General features: G+C 38.9%; 1 protein-coding gene across 1 annotated transcript in view; it reads right to left on the bottom strand.

Moving 5' to 3' along the window:
• LOC138821335 (serine-protein kinase ATM) overlaps positions 1–17,096 on the bottom strand; it is a 105,520-nt gene that overhangs the window by 47,932 nt on the left and 40,492 nt on the right. Inside the window, exons 23-30 of the mRNA XM_070013482.1 lie at positions 12,847–12,967; positions 11,310–11,483; positions 9,438–9,607; positions 7,540–7,786; positions 5,602–5,717; positions 4,784–4,910; positions 2,091–2,290; positions 451–625 (exon numbers count right to left, since the gene is read on the bottom strand). Coding sequence (XP_069869583.1) covers positions 451–625; positions 2,091–2,290; positions 4,784–4,910; positions 5,602–5,717; positions 7,540–7,786; positions 9,438–9,607; positions 11,310–11,483; positions 12,847–12,967 — 1,330 coding nt within the window. The remainder of the gene's footprint in view (positions 1–450; positions 626–2,090; positions 2,291–4,783; positions 4,911–5,601; positions 5,718–7,539; positions 7,787–9,437; positions 9,608–11,309; positions 11,484–12,846; positions 12,968–17,096) is intronic.

The following is a 17,096-nucleotide window of genomic DNA, read 5'->3' as shown; positions in this document are numbered from 1 at the left end:
TGTTACTATAATAAGTGATGAAAACTTTGCCAACCTAGTTCAGACAAAATACTCTAATAACACCATTTAGTTTTTGTGTTTTCAGAAAACTCAGCAGACATGTACTACAAAAGGCAGGTACTGAAATATAAAAAATCCAATATTTGTGACACATTTAATATGAGTACTATTTCACACAACATCATAATGATGTGAACCGTCATCCTATTTTGGCTATTATACTAAAGAGTAAGTAATAGGCAAAACTACTGGATTACTTATTAGATTAGAATTATCAAGTGTTCTGTCCTGAACTAATGAAAAAGATTAATTCACTGAAAATATCCTTCCAACAATTAAATTCTCAATAAAATTACTGATCAGATCAAATAAGCAGAAAATATTTAGCTCCTAATAATATTTTTAGTAATATATCACAAATAGCATTTTGAAGACAAATTAGAAAATTACCTGTTCCTGAACTTGCATCTTATCATCCACAAGGGGTATGAGTGTTCCAACGATTAGGTGAAGATGGTTTTCCAAAGCATCCTTACAGTGAGTCACTGCAGTCTGGCAAACCCGACTAAGTAAATCACAACAAAGGGAGAAGCTACGTGATGTCACATCTATGAAATGAGAAGGCCTAACAGAAAGAAAAAGAACAGGTTCTAGGAAAACTACTTTGAAATAAAATCATTCAAGTCATTTTTACTTACATGTCTATCCTGAGGCAGCTTGACATAAACTCATTTTCATATCTAATGCCTTCTAGAAACTGAAAGTAGAATAGTGGTCCCAAGAAGGTAGGAGAGGAATGGAGAAAGCTTGGTAAACAGTTAGTTACTAAATCACTTGTAATCCAAGCCCTTTGAAGGCAGAGGCAGAAAATTCCAAATTTGAGGCCAGCATGAGTTACACAGAAAGCTCCAGGCAAAAGTCAGGCACCAGTGGCTTAAGCCTATAATCCTAGCTACTCAGGAGCCAGAGAGCTAATGATTGTGGTTCAAAGCCAACATAGGCTCTAACCAGAAGTGATACTGTGGCTCAAAGTGGCAGAGCACTAGCCTGGAGCAAAAGAGCTCAGGCACATTACCCAGGCCCTGAGTTCAAGCCCTATGAACAAAATAAACAACAAAAAAAGAAAGTTCCAGTCCAGTCTGGGCTACCTAGTGAATAAAAGAGAAGTAAAATTGAAGAACTAAGGTCCAGCTGATTAGGAAAAAGTAATTCTGGTGTTTCTACTATGCAGCAGTGAATACAGATAACAATAACATACTGTATATTTCAAATTAAGGATTTTGAATGTTCTGACTGCACAGAAATAATGAGATTAATATGCTGAGCCCAACTTCAATATCATGCAATATATACATGTATCAAAATACCACAAGTGCTAGATGCCAGTGTTTTACATCTACAAGCCCAGACTCAGAAGACTGAGATCTGAGGATCAACAGTTCTAAGCCAGTCTAGGTTATGAGACTCTTATTTCCAATTAACCACAAAAAGCCGGAGGTGGAGCTGAGGCTCAAATGGTAGAGTGCTAGCCTTGAGCAAAAGAGTTCAGGGAACTGTGCCTGCCTAGGACCTGAGTTCAAGACCTAGAACCATCCCCCTCCCCCCTACAGATACACCAAACAACAACAAAAACTTCACAAGTTACCCCATAAATATGTACAATTTTATGTATAAAATTAAAAAATTATAGGTAATAAATATCTTGAAAAGCATTATTTTGACAGCAATACTCCACCTTATAGAAACATATAAATTTTATTAAAAGAACAGTTTAGTTGGGTGCTGGTGGCTCATGCCTGTAATCCTAGCTATGCAGGAGGCTGAGATCTGAGGATCACAGTTCAAAGCCAGGCCAGGCAGGAAAGTCCTTGAGACTCTTATCTCCAATAAACCACCAGAAAACTGGAAGTGGCACTATGGCTCAAGTGGTAGAGCACTCGCCTTGAGCTGAAGAGCTGAGGCCCAGAGTACCCAGGCCCAGAGTTCAAGCCCCACGACCCACAAAAAAAAGAAAAAGAAAAAAAGATAAAGAAAAGAAAAAGAACAGTTTAAATACTTTACTGCTTATATTCTGTTTGTATATTGTTTACCTTTTATTGATAGAGTGAATCAAAGTATAAATAACATCTCGAAGAACAAAGGCCCATGCTCCTCCCAAGCCACTTTTTATGTCTTTCAGTAATAAACTAACAAATAGATGATACATTTTAAGAATTCTGTGCTTCTTATAAACATCATTTGTCTCAGCTTCTTGTTCACAAATGGCTAGAAGAATTTTCTGATAGGAGTCCTAGAAAATAAACATAGATTGAGTAAAAATTTGTCTAGTCAAATATGCTTAGTTATAAAAATATATTTTAACAGTATACAGGACTGTATATATGTCTATATATATATGACCATACATGACCAAACTTTAATAATGAGAAAGAACTCCTTAAAATACATAAAAAAACTAATTTTATCCTTCCACTTAAATTTATAAAAAGGCAAGTATGATATGCATCAGAAAAACATTTTTTTTTGTTTTTTTGTTTGTTTTTTTTTTTGGGGGGGGGTCCAGTCATGGGGCCCGAACTCTGGGCCTGGGCGCTGTCCCTCAGCTCTTCAGTTCAAGGCTAGCACTCTACCACTTGAGCCACAGCGCCACTTCCGGCTTTTTTCTTTTTGCTTATGTGGTGCTGAGGAATCGAACCCAGGGCCTCAGGCATGCAAGACAAGTGCTCTACCACTGAGCCACCTTCCCAGCCCCAGAAAAACATTTTTGATGGTTCTGAATTCCCTTTAAAAAAGTGCTAATGGGGGCTGGGAAGGTGGCTCAGTGGTACAGCGCTTGCCTTATATGCCTGAGGCCCTGGGTTCGATTCCTCAGCACCACATAAGCAAAAAGAAAAAAGCTGGAAGTGGCACTGTGGCTCAAGTGGTAGAGCGCTAGCCTTGAGCTGAAGAGCTGAGGGACAGCGCCCTGGCCCAGAGTTCAGGCCCCACGACTGGACCCAAAAAAAAAAAAAAAGTGCTAATGGAGCTAGGCGCCGGTGGCTCACACCTGTCATCCTAGCTACTCAGGAGGCTGAGATCTGAGGATCATGGCTCAAAGCCAGCCTGGGCAGAAAAGTCCGAGACTCTTACCTCCAATAAACCACTAAAAAACTGGAAGTGGCAATGTGGCTCAAGAGGTAGAGCGATCGCCTTGAGCTGAAGAGTGCAGGGACAGCGCCCAGGGCACAGAGTTCAAGCTGCACGACTGACCAAAAAAAAAAAAAAATTATAATGGGGAAAACAGACTAATTATTACAAAGAAAGAAAGGAAAGAAGGAAGAACAAAGGAAAAACAAGAAAGAAAGAAAGAAAGAGAGAGAGAGAGAAAGAAGGGAGGGAAGGAAGGGAGGGAGGGAGAGAAGGGAAGAGAAAGGAAGGAAGGAAGGAAGGAAGGAAGGAAGGAGAAAGAAATGAAGAGAGAAAGAGAAAGAAAGAAGAAAGCAAAGGAGGGAGTGAGGGAAAAAGGGAAGAAGGAAAGGAGAAAGAAAGGAGAAAGAAAGGAGAAAGAAAAAAAAATTAACCAAGAAAATTTCTACTATCTTCGTTTTGCCACAGTGTTCTTTGAGATGAGATTTCATGAAGATTCTTTCACTTGGGGTATTTTAAACATCAAAAGTCATTTAAAATCATTAAAGGCTGCTTGAGGGGACTTACTGTTTCAGTCTTGGGGATAGGAGAGATGGCTGTATGTCTTTCATCTTTATTTGGACATTTCTATACTACATTCCCTTTCTAAGAAAGAATTTATCTTTCTCCAAAAACATGCTGGGGAAAATAGTAATACCAAACGATATTGTAAAACAATAATCTATGCAATTAAATTATTTCATGGATTAAAAGGAATGTACAAATTGTGAAAAACTATGAAATGTAATAATTGTGTCTGATATTATAATTTCAGATGGCCTATTTATTCTTCAAGGGCATTATGAATTAACACTCATTTGATTTCCCTGAACAAAGAAATGCTTCCTGGTCTGCTTGAGTTCTTCATTCCTTGGACAAATATATGTAGGGAGGATATTATGTGTAAAACATTGTGTTAAGTGGCCTAAGAGGGTAACAGGAAAAATACGGTCTCTCTTTAAGATAGAAGGACAACATGATAAAAGAAAGGAGCTATGGGAACATGCAGACCTGGTTTACATTCCATTTTTGCCTATTGCCAGCTGGGTATCTGTTTTTTCAATGTGAGAATAATAATAATGAGGAGATAACATTCATAAAATGTGTAGCAAAATTCTGCATTCAAAAGTATATTTAAAATAAGTAAAAGAATTTAGATTTGGTTTGGATTCCAGATAAATGCAAAATAGTACATTAAAATTAGTCTCTTGGGCTGAGCACTGATGGTTCACATCTGTAATCCTAGCTACTCAGGAGGTTGAGATCTAAGGATCACAGCTCAAAACCAACCCAGGCAGGAAACTCTGTGAGACTAATTGAGCTGATATGCCTTTAGTGTTATAAAATTCCAGCCTTGAGCTGAGAGTCTGGCTCAAAATGGAAACATTTGCCTAGCAAATCAAGCCTAGTAACTATCCAAAACAACCAAAACCAAAAATTCAGCCTTTTGTTTTACATGTCAGTAAACTGCTAATATACAAAGGTATGAACTTATAAATAATCATTTTCCTTTTAATTACTCAAATAAGTTTTAAATTTTTTTAGGATGCACTGATACAGACTTTCTAGCTGAAAGAGGAATTATCTGACAATTTTTATAATAGAATTATATACTTACAGGGCTTTTGGAAAGAATTTCTAAGATGCTTTTAAGCTTGGTTTTATGACAATTGCTGATGTAGGCAAACGTTGCTTTAATAACATGTGATGGGAAACAAGGTGGGTTAGGAGCAGGATCCAAATCCCTAAGAGTTACAGGAAAACATCATCATCATTCTCAAAATTATCAAGAAACACACATTTTGTTGTTATAGCAGTGAACATCCAAAACAAAACCTTTCTTAATAACTCCCACATTTAGAAACTATTCATCTATTGAAAATTCATTTTTAATGAAAATCAAAAATGATATAACTCTCATATATGACTCATTGTAACCCTGAGGATTTACTAATCTTAAATGATGACTGCTTAACTAATTTTTTAGTGGCAGCTTCACAAATGAGCTTAGTTTCACTTCACTTTAGGTCTTCCTTAAAAGCTTTATACTAGCCAGGTGCTGGTGGTTCACTGTATACTTGCTATTCAAGAGGCTGAGGACTGAGGATCGTGTTTCAAAACCAGCATAGGCAGAAAAGTCCTGAGATTCTTATCTCCAATAAGCTAGTCAAAAAAGTCAAAAGTGGCTGTGGCTCAAGTGGTAGAAAGCTAGCCTTGAGCACGAAGAGTTCAGGGACAACTCCCAGGCCCTGAGTTCAAGTGCCAGGACTGGGGAAAAAAAAAAAGGCTTTATACTAGTACTATTATGAACACATGGTCTAAAACACAATGGTCTAAAAAGTCTGACATAGACATTTGGAGATGTCAATCAATAAAAAAAAACTTGCTGAGGGATCTGTAAAATGCAACTAGCTTTCCGAGTTTAAATGTACATACCCTGAAAAGTCACCAAGGTCAGTTCTTTGGCCAGTACTAGAACTTGCTGGTTCATGTAAGGTCATCAATAACTCTACCACGATCTCTGGTAAGTTACTAATGAATAAGTGATCAATCTGCAAGGACACAAAAGTGAAATATACTAAACATACACAAACACACACACATACACACACATATCATATAAGTGACCTTTAAGACAGTCCAAAGTCCTTCTGTGATGATAAGGGAAAACAGATAAAAGCCTAAGACTTACAACATGGCTAACTCTATTTTCCTTTTTCTTCTACAGCCAACTTTGGAGTGACATGTGTAGGGAAATAATCCCAAATAAAGACCTCTTAATGCAGTTCTTCAATTTTAAACACTCAACTAACCAAGACTTTGTATTCAGATTTAAGAGAATAATTTTTTTAAATTTCTTTCTTTCTTTCTTTCTTTCTTTTTGTTGGTCATGGAGCCTGAACTCTGTCCCTCAACTCTTCAGCTCAAGGCTAGTGCTCTACCACCTTGAGCCACTGCGTCACTTCCGGCTTTTTCTGCTTATGTGGTGCTCAGGAATCAAATCCAGGCCTCAAGCATTCAAGGTAAGCATTCTACTACTGAGCCACCTTCCCAACCCTGAAAAAAATAATTTTTAAAAACTTGAAAAAACACTTTGTATTGTTCATTAAAATGCTGAGATACATCAACAGAAAATAAACAGTAAAAAAAATCTAAAACACCCATACACACACACCAAAAAAAAAACCACCATAAAAAACTACATTTATGATGCTATTCTGCTAGTGGAGAAAACAAAATAAGCAATGTAAACTTTATGTCAGAAGGTAAAATGTATCAGAAACAAAATAAACATATTCATTTCTTAAACAGATTAACGGTTGGGGATACTTCTTTCCAATCTCTTTTCTACTCACATATATTTGCCTCACTTGATTACTATTGCAGTAAAAACTTTTGCTAAGTTTCAGATTTCTCAACATGAGTACATCTAAGTTAAGTTTGTCCCCTATACATTTAAGGTTTGTGTATACATTAACTCTTTGCTGGTTTTTCTATTATAAAAACACTAATTAGCCTTATAATCCCAGCACTCACTAATCAGGCAGATTTTGTGTTCCAGGACAGTGTGGGCTTAATAACAGAAAAAAACAAAATTTCCTTGGTTAAATATGAAAAAAAAAGCTGGACGCTGGTGGCTTACACCTATAATCCTCGCTACTCAGGATGCTGAAATCTGAGGATCACGGTTCAAAGCTAGCCTGGGCAGGAAAGTCTGTGAGACTCTTCACTAGAAAAGAGGAAGTGGTGCTGTGGTTCAAGTGGTAGAGCACTCGCCTTTAGCTGAAGAGCACAGGGACAGCGCCCAAGCCCAGAGTTCAAGCCTCATGACCAACAACAACAACAAAAAAAAAAAAGGAAAGAAGGACTAATAAAGAAAATAAAAGCAGGATATGGAAATCTTCCTTGAAAAATGGAAAAATTGGTGAGTTGAAGAGGGAGTAAATACAATTCAATATCATTTGAATTTAACACCAAATCATATTCATGCATTACTGGCAATTAAAATACATTTTAAAAGCAGTAACAATCAAATCATTTCTCATTTGTTGTTGCTGTTATTATTCCTAATTTAGACCGTCCCAACTTAACTAAAAGCCAACTGAAACTGGGACAGAGCAAGGAAAGGGTGACACTGTTCAAAATGTACTTATGTAACTGTAACCCCTCTGTATTATCACCTTTATAATTATAATTTTTAAAAAAATTTTAAAAAGCCAAGAGAAATGAAAAACACTATTAATAGTAATTTATGGTTAGTGATTACATGCTGGATTTAATTGTACAAATAATAAAAAATAAATAGCTTTACATTTCAAAGCTTACATCTGAAGCCATCTGAGAGATAAAAGGTTGGTAAATGTCAAGTCCTACCTGTTTTCCCAGTAGGTTTTCACCCTTAAGTATATCATAGACCTTGGAAGCAGTCTCTCTTTGCTGTGCCATCCTACTGTCCTGTGTACCCTCATAGGCAAAATAGGGAAGAATATTGACAAGAATCTTTGGAAAGCAATCTATTAGAAGAGTTTTCCAATCCTTTTGAATCTGATCAGCCATGGACTTCACCTCATCAAAATGACTTCTAATTACCAAATGTGGAATCAAAACCTTATAACAAGATCTAAAAATATAAAAATTTACAATATAGGTTATATGCTTTCAAAGTTAAAACTTTAATATACTTCTTGAAATAATAAAATGCCTTCATCAGCATTAGAGCATCATTTTTAAATTATTAAATATTTTTACTTTTTTTTTTTTTTTTGCCTATCCTGGGGCTTGAATTCAGGGTCTGGGCTCTGTCCCTAAGCTTCTCTGTGCTCAAGGTTAGTGCTCTACCACTTAAACCACAGTGTCACTTCCAGCTTTTTCTGAGTAGTTTATTGGAGAGAGGAGTCTCACAGACTTGCCTGCCTGGGGCTGGCTTTTAACTGCAATCCTCAGATCTCAGCCTCCTGAGTAGCTAGGATTACAGGCATGAGCCACGGGTGTCTGTCTCTTACTATATAATTTTATAAGTGGAAAAATAGCTAAGCAAATTCTAGCTTTTTTTTTTTTTTTTTTTTTGTGCTTATGTGGTGCTGAAGAATCGAACCCAGGGCCTCTTGCATGCAAGGCAAGCACTTTACCACTGAGCTACCTTCCCAGCCCATGAGCTACCTTCCCAGCCCCAAAATTCTATTGCCTTTTTTTTTGTCGGTTGTGGGGCTTGAACTCTAGGCCTGGACACTGTCCCTGAGCTCTCTGGCTCAAGGCGAGCACTCTACCACTTGAGCCACACCACCACCAAATTCTAAAAAGACACATATACCCTCACCCACAAAATTGCCTAGAAAAAAATGACTCTTACTCTTATTTCTGAATGAAATAAATGGCAATTTATAAATTTAAAGAACATATGCAAAATATTATTATAAAAAAAGGATGATTTAAGGACCAACAAATCCCTTCTGTCTTAACAGTCTTAAAAGCAATTATCTACATACAGATTTTTATAATCCATGATATACTACATACAAAATACCTAGCGAAGTGCTTATCACAGAATATGCTCAACAAAAATACATGACTTCCCATAATTGGATACCTAAACAATACTCCTGGTTGTTTTAAACCTATTTTCAAAATGTCCTTTTTTAGTTACAGCATCAAGATGAATTCTTTTAAACTTTTAGATATAATAAAAATAATGATTATCAAGCAACAGAAAGAAAATCAAGGCAGCCTCTAGTAATTTATCTTCAAAATTTTTCAAAGGCAAGATTTCCTTGTATAACTCTTTACAGGTACGTGCATTTTTGGGGGGGCAGGTGGGGGGCGGTCGTGGGGTTTGAATTCTGGGCCTGGGCACTGTCCCTCAGCTCTTCAGCTCAAGACTAGTGCTCTATCACTTGAGCCACAGTGCCACTTCCAGTTTTCTGGTGGTTAATTGTAAGTAAAAGTCTCACGGACTTTCCTGCCAGGCTGGCTTTGAACTACGATCCTCAGATCTCAGTCTCCTGAGTGGCTAGTATTACAGGCATGTTTACAGGTTTTGTTTTTTTTTTTAATCAAGTTGCAGCTCATTCAAGGCTACCCAGATATTTACCAACAAAATTAGAACCACATCCTGAGACCAATAACATCTTCAATACATTCTCAAACAAGCTGCCTTGTTCCTCACATTCTACAGACCCCCTTCTGTGTCTAGATATGTGGGACACAGAAGTGCCAAACATTATTACCTAATTTGAAATTAAATATTTTTCTGTATGTGACATATACAAACTTGCCTGTAGAAATCTTCAACATTTGTGTAGTTTAATAAAATAAAAGGAAAAGAAGATAAGTTGTATTCAGTCTCTTGAAGATTTAGCCATTCCAAAACAAGGTAATCTAAGTGAGAAGCCATGAAATCTTCTAAATGTGTATACCCAAAAGTTTCAGAAACTTGCTGTAAAACCTGCACAAACGAAAAAGAAAGATGCTTTAAAATTTTTTAAAAATTACATCACTCAAATCTTTGGGATTATTATTTATAGTAGTGCTTTAAAGCATTAGTTTTTTTCTATAACTTGAATTTTTAAATAATGAAATAGGATAATAAAAGAGGAAATAAGAAATGTATAAATAAATACTGCATAGTATCTGGCACAAAGCAAATCTCTAATTGATGTTAAATGCCTAAAAATAAAAACATGAAAATCAATTATAATTTCCAACACCTGACTATATCTCAAAGGAGAGCTTAAGGTAAATTATCTGTCTTAAATGCAAATTTTTAAAAAATCAAATGTAACATATCACAGACAATAATGTGAGTAGTACAATGGTATACCTAAAAAAACAACAACTCAATTACTGAGAGAGAAAAGGTTAATGTGCCTAAGACCAATTATCTAGTGTTGACATACTATACAGCAACACAGTTCCTATGCTTGAGAATTTTGACAGTGCTTAGCAGCCCATATTCATTACTTAAAAACCCATAAGAGAAAGTTCTAAAACTTCCCAAACCATGAATTCTGCACTGGTAGAAAAGGAAGAGGAGCTACATTCTGTAACACAGGACTGATGCAAGTACTAGACTCAGTCCTCCTTCCCCAATCATAAAATCATAATGTTTGATTTCTAGCTTTTTTAAAATTTCCCATGTGCTGCCACAGAATCTACCAGACAGAACAACTGGTAATGTTCTTATCTACATGCTTCCTTCAATAAACTCTATTCCAGAGAGCCTGGTCTGTATAACAGGTTATTTACTCATTAAAAAAAATGCTTCATGAGCTGGGTACCTGTGGCTCAAGCTTACAATCCTAGCTACTCAGGAGGCTGAGAAATGAGAATTGCCATTCAAAGACCGCCTGAGCAGGAAAGTCTGTGAGACTCTCATCTCCAATTTAACAACAACAAAAAGCCAGAAGTGGGGTGGAGCTGTGGCTGAAGTGGTAGAACACAAGCCTTGAGCAAAAAAGCTCAGAGACAGTGCCCAGGCACTGGTTTCAAGCCCCAGGACTGGCACATATGCATGGACTGGGAATGTAGCTTGGTGGTAGAGTGCTTGCCTAGCATACATGAGGCCCTGGGTTTGATTCCTCAGTCGCTCATAAATAGAAAAAGCCAGAAGTGGCACTGTGGATCAAGTGGTAGAGTGCTAACCTTCTACAGACAGGCTCAGGGACAGAGACCAGGCCCTGAGTTCAAGCCCCAAGACCAGCAAAATATAAAATAAAAAAAAAAAGAAAGCTTCATAAAATGTTCATAAGCTGGATTTTAAGAAATGCTACTGCCAACAGATGAATATATCACTTAAAGTGATTAAACTGAGTCTACAATATACATCGATGGTAAGGTGTTAGCCCAGCACTAACACTTTACCCTAGTGTTCTGAGTTTGAGCCCAATAACTAGGAAAAAAAAAGTTATTGAACTATTTTCCAAGTGTCCCAACTTAAAAAAAAATTGTTTCCATTCTTAACAAGTACCAACTTAAAAATGTAGCTTGAACTTTTTGTTTAGAAATTATACAAGAAGATGAAGACCCAGCTAAGTAGTAAAGCACCTGCTAACGCATGAGGCCCTGGATTTGATCTCCAGCACCACAAAAAAACAAAAACATGTTATCCTGTAAAGAGCATGATAAAATATGCATTTATCCACATATACCTTTTTCACGAGGTGAGGTTCTAATCCATTCTCTTTCATTGATTTACATAAGGCAAACAAAGCCTGTTTTTCACAGATAGGGCTACAGTATAAAACCACAGCTATCATCATCAGTAAAACAGATTTTCTATTATAAATCTCATCCAAAAGGTCAGGGTTCTCAGTGCTGTGGGACTTCAAAAGAATTGTAAAGACAATAATGTAAATAGTTGAACATTAATAATGAATAAATGATGCTAAAATCAAAGCAGTCTATGACATCTATGGAGCCTGTGAAGTGTGTTTTAAATCCAACTATGGAAGAGCTAAGACTATAGATTTGAGAAAATGGTTCTTATAGTACAAAAATTACTCTTCACAAAATCTTACGGAAAGAACTGACAAAGGAAAAGCCAACCCAAGGCAGGAAAGTCTGTGAGACTCTTAATTTCCAATTAAGCATCCAAAAGGCTGAAAGTGGAGCTATGGCTCAAGTGATAGAGCACTAGCCTTGAGCAGAAAAGCTCAGGGACAGCCCCAAATCCTGAGTTCAAGCCCCAGGACTGGCATTCACACAAATAAAAATAGCCCTTTTATTTATGAAGTATAACTCCTAAGATGATTTTTATCATTAAAACACCTTAACATATATCTCTTTATATTTTTAAAAAATAGTATCACCTATGTGATAAATGATGTCAAAATGCAAATAAAATCATGTAACTAGAAAGAGTATGGACCTTTAGTATAATGGCCCAATGCTATAAAATTCCAACTTTTTTTTTTTTAACTATATTTGATACAAGGTTTTCTTTACATTCATAAAATTTGCTCCGCACAGATGTTCATGGTCTATTGGTACAAAAAGTAAGGATCTAATTTTGGTCCTAAATCATTAATATGTGTGAAAGCATCAGGAACTTTCTACTAAATCAGTCTCACTCATTCCTTGTAATAAGATACAGAACTATATTCTCCTTAAAATCCTAGTTTAAAAACCTTCTTTTCTAAAAGTGAAACAAAAACTGTACTGGAGAACTAGCCTTAAACAAAAACAAGAACAACAACAAAAAAAACCTTAGGGACAGTGTCCAGTCTCTGAGTTCAAGTTCAAGATTGACGCATGTGCATGCATACACGCATATACTTCTACAGAGAAATGTGAAAAATCACAAGTTTCAGTAAGAATTAGATAATTTTTATCTGTTACTTCTCAATCTATTTTTACCTATTGTCATCTGTTCACTTAATGAGCTTTCACCAGATCTTACAGAAAAGATTTAAATAAAAAAGGAAACAAATTAAACTCTCATAAAACCTCAGTTAAATTTGGCTTTTCTGTACAAAAACATTACACATATATTGAACCAAAAGAAGTAGCTACTATTTGGTCCACCTCGACCTTCATATAAACCAATTGTATGCAATTCCTAAGTTGCTTTAAACTAGTTTTATATTATAATGTGCTGGATACAAATTGTCTTATGCTGAACTTGCTAAAGCTATATATATTCATAGAAAGCATGTGATAGTAGCAAATATGTGATAGTAAAATTACCATTTCTCTCACTCCTTCCTGAGCTTTCAAGTATGCATTTTCAAAAGCTTTTTGTTGAAGCCTCAGAGGAAGTGCTTTCAATGACTTGGAACAATCCCCTTGACTCATGTCCTGGAATAATCTTAAGACAAAAAAAAAAAATCAGTTTTTGAAAATTCAGATTCTACTTTCCTAAGCATATTACAGAACAAAAATAAACTATACTGCAAGGCAAACATACTAGCTCTTTCCTTGATCAAGACTAATGAAATTGGGGGGACCAAGATGGCGACGGGGCAGTAGGGAAACGCCACAGCTCTCTCCAACCAAAAAGAGAGTTCGAGTTCCAACGCTTAATCTCCCCAAGAGACCGACAACAACAAAAAGACGAACACTCAGAGAAAAACCAGAGGCGGAGAATAACAAAAAAAGAAAGAGAGGAAAAGAATTTCAAAACAGAGAAAAGCGAAGACCCCTCCCCCAACCTTTACTGGCCACGCGGCAGTGCGCCAAGCCGCCGGCCAGCCGGCCCGGCGGGGGCTGGGGGAGCCCCAGAGAAACAGCAGAGACACAGGGGGCCACTTTCAGAACATCAGGTACTGGTTTGCAGAACAGCAGATCGCCAGGAACAGAGAAACCTACCAGCCGGGAGTCTCCACGAGGATCCCACCCCCACCCCTCACTCTCCACTCGAGCAGAGAGGCTCCATCCCGCCAAAGCCGCTCGGCATCAGCAGAGTGACAAAAGGACCTGCGGCAGACCACCCGGCCCGCCTGATCGCGATCACAACGATCCAGCACTCTCCACCCGAGCAGAGAGGTTCCATCCCGCCAAAGCCGCTCGGCACGACAAAGGGTCCTGTCTGCAGACCACCCGCCCGCCCGATCACGATCGCAACAACCCGGCGGGGTCACTTGGGCCCCAAAGGTACCGAGAAGAAGCTGCCTGAGCGTGGACACTCTTGACCCGACAGCTTCGACAGAGGCAGAGACAGAAAAGAATCACACAGAGCCACCACCGCCCAACCCAGCCCGGATTGCAACAACAACTGACGACCTACACCACACAGAAACAACCAGCTCCAGGGTGAGTACCCCACAGGGGAAGTGTATCCCTCAAGGGAGACCAGAGCTGGAGGGAATCCCCAGACCCTGACCTAGACTCCCTACCCCAGCACCCGGACCACAGGACCCACTAAAACTGGGAACTGTTTGAGAGCTCCACCAGCCCGTGGAGCACGCTCAGCTGGCCAGGCTAGAGCAAGAGCACCCCTGGAAGGGAGCTTAAATGCCCAAGCCAGGAACAGCGCCCCTGGGTCAAGACTACCAACAGTAGAAGAAATTTGAACTGTGTCCCCCAGGCTGTATAACCTAGGGGGTATACACATCAGCACAGGCCTAACAAGCGCGCTCCAGGCTGGGGCCGGAACCAGGCCCGGGGATCCGGCGCCTGAACAACACAACCAACTCCTCCCAATTGAAGTAAAAAGCTGAGCATACGCCTCAACAGAGGGGAGAAAACCAGGAAACAACACTCCCCCGGGAAGCACGCCTGTGACAACAAAAGACCTGGAGGCCCAGGACAAGAGAAGCCCAAACCCCACCAAAACTCCACCCATATACCCTAGACTGGGAATTGGGCAACACAGGCTGCCAGCACCTGATAGTAAGCAGGAGCTCAGACTGTTAAGGCGGCTCAGCAATAGAGTGATAGTCTTGGATGTATGAGGCCCTGCATCTGATTCCTCAGCATCACAAAAGCAAAAAGGGTCAGAAGTGGTGCTGTGGCTCAAACGGTAGGGTGCCAGCCTTGAGCTGAAAAGCTGAGGGACAGCACCCAAACCTAGAGTTCAAGCCCACAACCAGCCCAAAACAAATAAACAAAAACACATCAGGAGCCCATAGCAGACTCCAGCATTTGGGAGAGTGCATCCAGAGCATCTGTTCTTCACAAGAGCACCCGTAGGAGCAAACACAAGCAGTCTAGGCTGCTCAACCCTTCCAAAGGCGGGAACTGCCAGCAATCTACAGCCGAGAGCTGAGAATCCCAAGTAAGTCAGAATAGCAGCTGGAAATAGGCTCCCAACAGAACCCAGATCAGGCACAGACTCTCTCTACCAATACAGAATCAGCAACCAAGCAAAGACAGACACACCAAAACAAAATTTAAGAGCAGTCTCCTGAACCTCCATGCGAAAATCACAGAGAAAAATCACAAGGTTTACTACCACCCAGGACAGCAAGCTCACCTCAAAAGCCAGCAGCCACACAGGGGAGAGCCCCAGTGGGAGCAAAGCAGGAATGGAAGACAAAGGCTACTTCCAAGGGTTGCTGGAGGCAATGACTCAAGAAATAAAGCGAGAAATTGATCAGAAATTGAAAGAGCACAAGGATGAACTATCCAAAGAGATACAGGGTATCAAACAAGAGATGCATGCAAAAATAGAAGCTGCACAAACCTCAGTAAGAAGTGAGATAAACGCCAAATTAGAGGTAATGCATACCTCATTGAGAGGTGAGATCAGTACTCTGAGAACCAACATTGAATCCATAAAGGGATCCATTTCCTCCATGCAAACCACAATAGAAGCCACTGTCAACAGAGTGAATGAAATGGAAGGTCGAGTGTCAGATACAGAAGACAGAATACACCAACTGGACCAAAAAGTGACAGATATGGAAAAATTACTCAAATTAAACCAAAGGGATATTCAAGAGCAAGCAGATAATGCTAAAAAATTTAACCTTCGCATAATTGGAGTGGACGAAGGTGAGGAATTCCAGAGCAAGGGAATGCAACACCTATTTAACAAGATAATCAATGAAAATTTTCCCCACCTCAAAAACGACCATCTTAACTACATCACAAAAGCTTATCGAACACCCAACAAGCAAGACCCCAGGAGAAACACTTCTAGACACATTATAGTAAAAATGATAGATCTGAATAATAAGGAAACAATCCTGCATGCAGCAAAAATGAAGGAGGAGCTATACTACAATGGGAAAAAAATAAGAATTACTGCAGATCTCTCCACACAAACAATGAATGCAAGAAAAGCCTGGGAAAGCACCATACGAGCCCTGAGAGCCAATAACTGCCAACCCAGACTGATCTACCCGGCAAAGCTAGCATTCACATTTGATGGAGAACTGAAAACTTTTAATAGCAAAGAAAAACTAAATGAATACATAAACATTAAGCCAGCATTACAAAGAATTCTAAGAGGGGGGACACAACCTGAAGAAAGCAGCCAGGAACTGGGGCCTGCCCCAAACAGGCGTTACTCAAAGTCTAACTGAGCAAGCACAGGAGGAAAGGAAAAAAGAAAAACTTAGGAAAACGGAATGGCAGGGACAACAATGCATCTCTCTATACTTTCTCTTAATATAAATGGGCTGAATTCGCCAATTAAAAGAAAACGAACTGAGGACTGGATAAGAAAACAAGACCCATCCATCTGTTGCCTTCAGGAGACCCACCTCTCAGCCAAACATACAAACAAACTCAGAGTGAAGGGGTGGAAAAGGATCTACCAATCAAACGCCCCCAGTAAGAAAGCAGGTGTAGCTATCCTGATATCTGACAAAATAAACTTTTCATTAAAATCAGTACAGAAAGACAAGGACGGACACTACATATTAATAAAGGGAACAATCCAAGAGGAGGATATAACCATCATCAACTTATATGCCCCAAATATTGGTGCACCCAGATATGTCAAACAAATGCTCTCAAACTTACAGAATAAAATAGATCCCAATACGATAATACTAGGAGACTTTAACACACCACTCTCACCAAAGGACAGGTCTACCAACCAGAGGATTGGCAAAGAAGCTACCGAATTAAGAGAGGCCATACTGCAAGCGGAATTAACTGACATCTACCGAGTATTTCACCCTAAAACAACACAGTACACATTCTTCTCAGCAGCTCATGGAACTTTCTCCAAAATAGACCATATCATAGTTCATGCAAGGAACTTAAGCAAATACAAAGGGATCGACATAATCCCCTGTATCCTATCTGACCACAGTGGAATCAAGCTAGCTCTCAATAACAAAGCATACCGCAGAAATTTCTCCAATACATGGAAATTGAACAGCACACTCCTTAACAATGCCTGGATAACAGAAGAGATCAGAGAAGAAATAAAGCATTTCCTACAACTCAATGAAAATAAAAACACCTCACAAAGAAACTTGTGGGACACAGCAAAAGCAGTCCTGAGGGGCAAATTTATTGCCCTCAGTGCCCACATCAAGAGA

The sequence above is a fragment of the Dipodomys merriami genome, unplaced genomic scaffold (genome assembly GCF_024711535.1).
Source record: "Dipodomys merriami isolate MVZ:Mamm:240054 unplaced genomic scaffold, mDipMer1.0.p SCAF_91, whole genome shotgun sequence".
In the NCBI taxonomy this organism is placed as follows: Eukaryota; Metazoa; Chordata; class Mammalia; order Rodentia; family Heteromyidae; genus Dipodomys; species Dipodomys merriami.
Note: the sequence above shows the minus strand (reverse complement) of the source record. Positions and strands in the feature narration are given on the sequence as shown.